Below are 6,397 nucleotides of genomic sequence, written 5' to 3' on the forward strand. Positions count from 1 at the left end.
GTTAGCAGTCAAGTGCCTTAGGCACTATGCCAGCAGAGCTTCTGTGAGAAAGGTAGGGAGGAAGGAATGCATAGACAGGAAGCACACAGGAAAAGGATAATCAGCGAAAGTGGGAACTGAGATACTACACTGTGGGGAATGTAACGAGTATCACAACACAAAATGTGTATATGAATTGTTGAATGTAAAATGAATGTATTTTGTAAAATTTCACCCAAATCACAATAAAAATGATTTTTTGGAAAAATTACATGAGACAAAGTTTCACCATCTTTGATTCTAAGGAGCCCAGCTGTATGTCTTCCAAGACAGATTTGTTTGTTCTTCTGACAGTTTATGGTATATTCAGTATTCTTCAGGAACAGTGTAGTTTAAAGTCACCAATTCTTGTGTGATCTTCCTTGCTCATTGTCCAGCTCTCACATGCATATGAGGCTTTTGAAAAGACAATGGCTTGAGTCAGGCACCCCTTAGTCTTCAAAGTGACATCTTTGCTCTTTAACACTTTAAAGAGATCTTTTGCAGCAGATTTGCCCAATGCAATATGTCATTTGATTACTTGACTATTGTTTTCATGAGCAATGATTATGGATCCATGTAAAATGAAATCCTTAACAACTTTAATCTTTTCTCCATTTATCATGCTGTTGTTTGTTGGTCCAGTTGTAAGGATTTTCATTCTTTATATTGAGATGCAATCCATGCTGCATCAGGGACTGTAGTTTCTGATATTCATTAGTAAGTGCTTCAAGTCTTCTTCACTTTCAGCATGCAAGGTTGTGTCATCTGAATATGACAGGTTGTTAATGATTCTTCCTCCAATCCTAATGCTATATTCTTCTTCATATAGTTCAACCTCTCAGATTATTTGCTCAGCAGACAGATTGTATAAGGATGGTGAAACTGTATAGCCCTGGCACACACCTTTCCTGATTTTAAACCAGGTAATATCCCTTTCCATAGTGATAATGCATCAGAAAGCCAAGGAGGGGTCGCTATGAGTCAGATCCAACTCGACGGCACTTAACAACAACAACAGCAACAATATCCCTTTGTTCTATGCAAATGACTGCCTCTTGGTCTATGCACAGGTTACTCATGAGTACAATTAAGTGTTATGGAATTCCCATTCTTCACAATGTTATCCATAATTTGTTATGATCCACACAGTTGAATGCCTTTGTATAGTCAATAAAACAGGTAAACATCTTTCTGGTATTCTTTGCTTTCAGCCAAAATTCTTCTGACATCAGTAATGATATTGCTTGTTCGTGTTCTCTTCTGAATCCAGCTTGAATTTCTGGCAATTCCCTGTCAATATACTGCTGCAACAATTTTTATATTATTTTCAGAAAAATTTTACTTGTGGGTGACATTGATAATATTGTTCGATAGTATCCGTGTTTTGAGGGATCACCTTCCTTTGGAATGGATATAAGTACAGATCTCTCCCATTTGGTGGCCAGGTAGTTGTCTTCCAAATTTCTTGGCATAGATAAGTCAATGCTTCAAGTGTTGCATCCATTTGTTGAAACACCTCAATGGGTATTCTGTTAACTCCTGGAACCTTGTTTTCCACCAATTCCTTCAGTGTAGCTTGGACTTCTTCCTTCAATACCATTGGTTCTTTATCATAGGCTGTCTCCTGAAATGGTTGAACATTGATTAGTCCTTTTGGTAGTGACTCTGTGTATTCATTCCATCTTCTTTTGAAGCTTCCTTCTTCATTCAATATTGTGCCCACAGAATCCTTCAATATTGCAATTCAAGTCTTGAATTTTTTATTCAGTTCTTTCAGCTTAAGAAATGCCAAGTGTACTTGGTCACAGCCAGCTACCCAGAGAGACTGAGTAGTTGAACTGGTGGGCTCAGAACCATAGTTTCAGGGAACATCAAGCTCAATTGGCATAACATACTACACAAAATATTGTTCCACCTCCTACTTTGGCGAGTAGTGACTGAGATCTTAAAAGCTTACAAGCTGACATCTAGATGCAATGATGGGTCTCTCCTCGTCTAGAGCAAAGGAAAATGAAGAAATCCAAAAATTCATGGAAACAATCAGTCCTAGAGACTGGTACACCATCTGATCTGCAGCTTATATGACTATGAGACCAGAAGAACTAGATGATGCCTGGCTACCACTGTCAAACATTTGGAAGGGGGTCTATGTAGGAGATCCTGGATAGAGAGGAAGGACAATGTGGAACAAAACTCAAAATCATTTGGAGAAAAAAAAAGGGGGGGGGATCAGGTTTGCTGGTCCGATAAAGCCTAGTGGAACCACTGGGACTATGGCCCCTAGCTGCCCTTCAGGTCTGGAATTGAACCCACATCTGTGGTTTCCAGCCAAACAGAAGACAGGCACATGAGTTGAACATTTACCTGAGGTAGATACACTCCTTGGAGAGAACAATCATGGGAGGAAGAAGGGCTGCGTATGCACAGGAAGACAGCTCAGGGGGAGGAGTGCATAGAGGGATAGACACAGGGAAGGGCTAATTATTGGGAGGAAGTGGGAGGGGAGACGCTGCATTGTGGTAAATTGTGGTCAATGTCATGAGACAAAGTGTATGTGAACTGCTGTATGGAAAGTGAATTTGCTATGTAAATTTTCACCCAATCACAATTTTAAAAAAATGCCAAAGGTGTTCTTCCCTTTTGATTTTCTAACTTTGGGTCTTTGCACATTTCATTATAATACTTTACTTTGTCTTCTCGAGCCATCCTTTGAAATCTTCTGCTCAGGTATTTTACTTCATCATTTCTTCCATTTGCTTTAGCTACTCTCCTTTCAAGAGTCCATTTGAGAGTCTCTTCTGACACCCATTTTGGTGTTTACTTTCTTTCCTGTCTTTTTAAAGCCCTTTTTCCTCCTTTATCTATGATGTCCTTGATGTTATCTCATAACTCATCTAGTCTTAGGTCATTGGTGTTCATTATGCTAAATTTGTTTTTCACAGTCTCTAAATTCAGGGGGGATAAAATCAAGGTCGCAATTAGGCTCTTGTTAGACTTGTTTTAATTTTCTTCAGCTTCAACTTAAACTTGCATATGAGCAATTGATGGTCTGTTCCACAGTCAGCCCCTGGTCTTGTTTTGACTGAAGATATGGAGCTTCTGCACTGTCTCTTTCCCAGTTGTAGTAGATTTGATACCTGTTTGTCCTATTTGTTAAGGATCATGTGTATAGGAACCATTTATGTTGTTGAAAAAGGTATTTGCAATGAATAAGTAATTGTTTTTGCATAATTCTATCATGCGATCGCCACCATCATTTCTATCACTGAGGCCATGTTTTCAGCCACTGATGCTTCTTTATTTCCAAATTTTGTGTTCCAATCATCGGTAATTATCCATGCATCTTAATTGCATATTTGGTCAGTTTCAGACTGTGGAAGTTGGTAAAAATCTTCATCTTTGGCTTTAGTGGTTTGTGGGTAAATTTGAACAGTAGTAGTATTAACTGGTCTTTCTTGTAGGTATATATGGATATTATCCTATCACTGACAGCAGTGTATGCCAGGATAGATCTGGAAATGTTCTTTTTGGTGTTCAATGCCACCCTATTCCTCTTCAATTTTTCATTCTTGGTATAATAGACCATACGATTTTCTGATTCAAAATAGCCAGTACTAGTCCATTTCAGTTCACTAATGTCTAGGCTATTGATCTTTATATGTTCTATTTCATTTTTGACAACTTCTAGTTTTCCTAGATTTATACTTTGTACATCCCACATTTTCAATGGTTTATCAATGGATGTTTGCAGTGTTTCTTCTCATTCTGAGGTATAAATCCATCATGGCTGTACAATAATCCTAAAATTTGCTTATGCATCTAACAATAAAACTTCAAAATATAATCACTGTTAGAACTATTAGGAGATCTAGATAAATCCATAATTATGGTTCAAGATTTCAATATAACTCCCTCTCAATCATTGTTAAAACAAGTAGATAGAAAATCAGTAATTATGTAAAACAATTGAGCAACACTCACAACCAATTTGACCTAATTGATATTTATAGAATATTATACAAGAATTGGGGGAGCTCTGGTAGCATAGTGCCTGAGGCACTTGACTGCTAACCAGAAGGCTGGCAGCTCAAACCCACCAGCCACTCCTCAGAAGGAAGAGGGGGCAATCTACTTTCGTAGTGATACTGCCTCGGAGACCCAAGGAAGGGTTGCTATGAGTCGGGTCTGACTCAACGGCACATAACAGGAACAACAACATACAAGAATGGCTCACTGCCTTCAAGTCAGATCCGACTCATAGAGACCCCTCCTTGGGTTTCAGAGGTGGTATCACTACGAAAGTAGATTGCTCAATCTTCCTTCTGAGGAGTGGCTGGTGGGTTTGAACCACTATCCTTCTGGTTAGCAGTCAAATGCCTTAGGCACTATGCCACCATATTCTTTTCAAGTACACATGGAAGATTTCCTAGCATAGACCATTTTCTGGTCCATAGAACCAATCTCATTACATTTAAGAGGATTCAAGTCATACCAAATATATTCTCTGATCACAATGAAAATAAATTAGAAATAACAAAAAGCTTTGGAAAATCCCCAAATGTTGACAATGAAAAAACACACTTCTAAAATAAGAAAGCAATAGGGAAATTAGATTCTATTTTGAACTTAATGAAAATGAAAGCACAGCATTTCAAAACATGTGGGATATTTGGCAGCATCCAATACATTTAAAGGATGACTTATTCTATCAGAGAAACAGATATAGTTCAAATCAATGATCTTAACTTTCACTATTAGAAACCCAAAAAAAAAAAAAAAATTAAACACAGAATTTGAAGGAAGTACATAATTATCAAACAGAAATCAGTGAATTAGAAAACAGATAAATGATAAAACAGATAGGCACAGCATAAGATGCTCAACATTATTCATCATTAGGAAATACAAATTAAACCACCTTTGAGAATGACACTGACATGTCAAGTAGTGACCAGGACATGGAGGAACAAGAACTCTCACACACTGCTAATGGGAATGTAAATCGGCACTACCACTTTGGAAAATAATTTGGCAATTTCTTAAAAGGTAAATATACACTATAATATGATCTTTCCATCATATTCATAAGTATTTATGCAATAGAAAATAAAACATATGTTCATGCAAAGACATAGATGTGAATGTTCATAACAAGCTGTTTTATTTATAATAATAGTCAACAATTGGAAGCTATTCAAATATCTATCAAGAGACGCAAGGACAGAAATAATTTTTGCTATAGTCATAAATAGACTAATCTCAGGAATAAATGAAATTAACTCTTTATATATGCTAAAAGATGCCTGAATCTCAAAATAATTATGATGAGTGAATGAAGCCAGAACCCCTCCAAAAGTATATACTGTATAAATAATTCCATTTGTATTATATTCCACATATTGCAACTAATCTGCAGTGACAGAAGGCAGATCAATTATCTGGAGACAAGGACAGGTAGTCAGCGAGGGGCAGGGAGAAGGTGTTACAAAGGTGCTAGAGACAAATTTTGCAATTGATTAATACATTAATTATCTTGATGGTATTGATGGTTTCATAGGATATATATTTGTTATATCAAATTATACAGTTTAAATATGTCATATTATGTCTATTATACATCAATAAAGCTGTTCATTTATTTGCAAAATATTCAGAGAATATTTTACCTTTCTGTTCAGTCTCATCTGTAAAGTGAGTATAACATCAGTCCTACCTTGCACAGTACTTAGCACAGATGAAACAATTAATGATATGCATTATTACCATCTTTTGTTGTTCTTATCCATTCGTCCTTTTCTAAAATTAAGTTCTGAATTTTGCAAAATTTATTAGTATATGTGGTTGTGCAGTAATATGTGAAAAAAATGTGACACACAATGATCACAGTGACAGGTAAGGAATATATCCACAAATATATATGTTATTGGGCCAGAGACTTACTGGTTAGGTGACAGAAGGGATCCATCTTCCCACTGCCAGGTCCCATTTGTTGGAAATCGCACTAGTCCCATCCAGTGATACGATTTTACCAGTTTAAAGAAATCCTGTTTGAAACCACAAATAAACCATAGTCAGTGCTCAAAATTTTGGTAAACATAATGGCATAATCAATCAGTCATTTCGTCTTATGCTAGTGAAAAATGCTGTTTAGTCACTTGCATAATTCACACTTAGGCAGCACATACATAATACCTGCAATGCTTATGCTTTCTTACTGTTATTACATAAAATTTTGGCTTCCTACTAAAGTATTTATCCATTTTCTGTAACAAAAATCATAAAACCATTAAAAATAGATGGAAGGTTATAGGGATTTAATAGTATTTCCCATGATTACATGAGATATATACTTACATTTTCAAAACATATACAGTTG

General features: G+C 36.4%; 1 protein-coding gene across 1 annotated transcript in view; it reads right to left on the reverse strand.

Moving 5' to 3' along the window:
- LOC103193858 (NKG2-D type II integral membrane protein) overlaps positions 1 to 6,397 on the reverse strand; it is a 22,761-nt gene that overhangs the window by 3,197 nt on the left and 13,167 nt on the right. The window contains 1 exon segment of the mRNA XM_007937172.2: positions 5,962 to 6,065. Within this exon segment, the coding sequence (XP_007935363.2) occupies positions 5,962 to 6,065 (104 nt within the window).

Source organism: Orycteropus afer, unplaced genomic scaffold (genome assembly GCF_000298275.1).
Source record: "Orycteropus afer afer isolate SDZICR_OR568_19922 unplaced genomic scaffold, OryAfe1.0 scaffold00040, whole genome shotgun sequence".
Classification (NCBI taxonomy): domain Eukaryota; kingdom Metazoa; phylum Chordata; class Mammalia; order Tubulidentata; family Orycteropodidae; genus Orycteropus; species Orycteropus afer.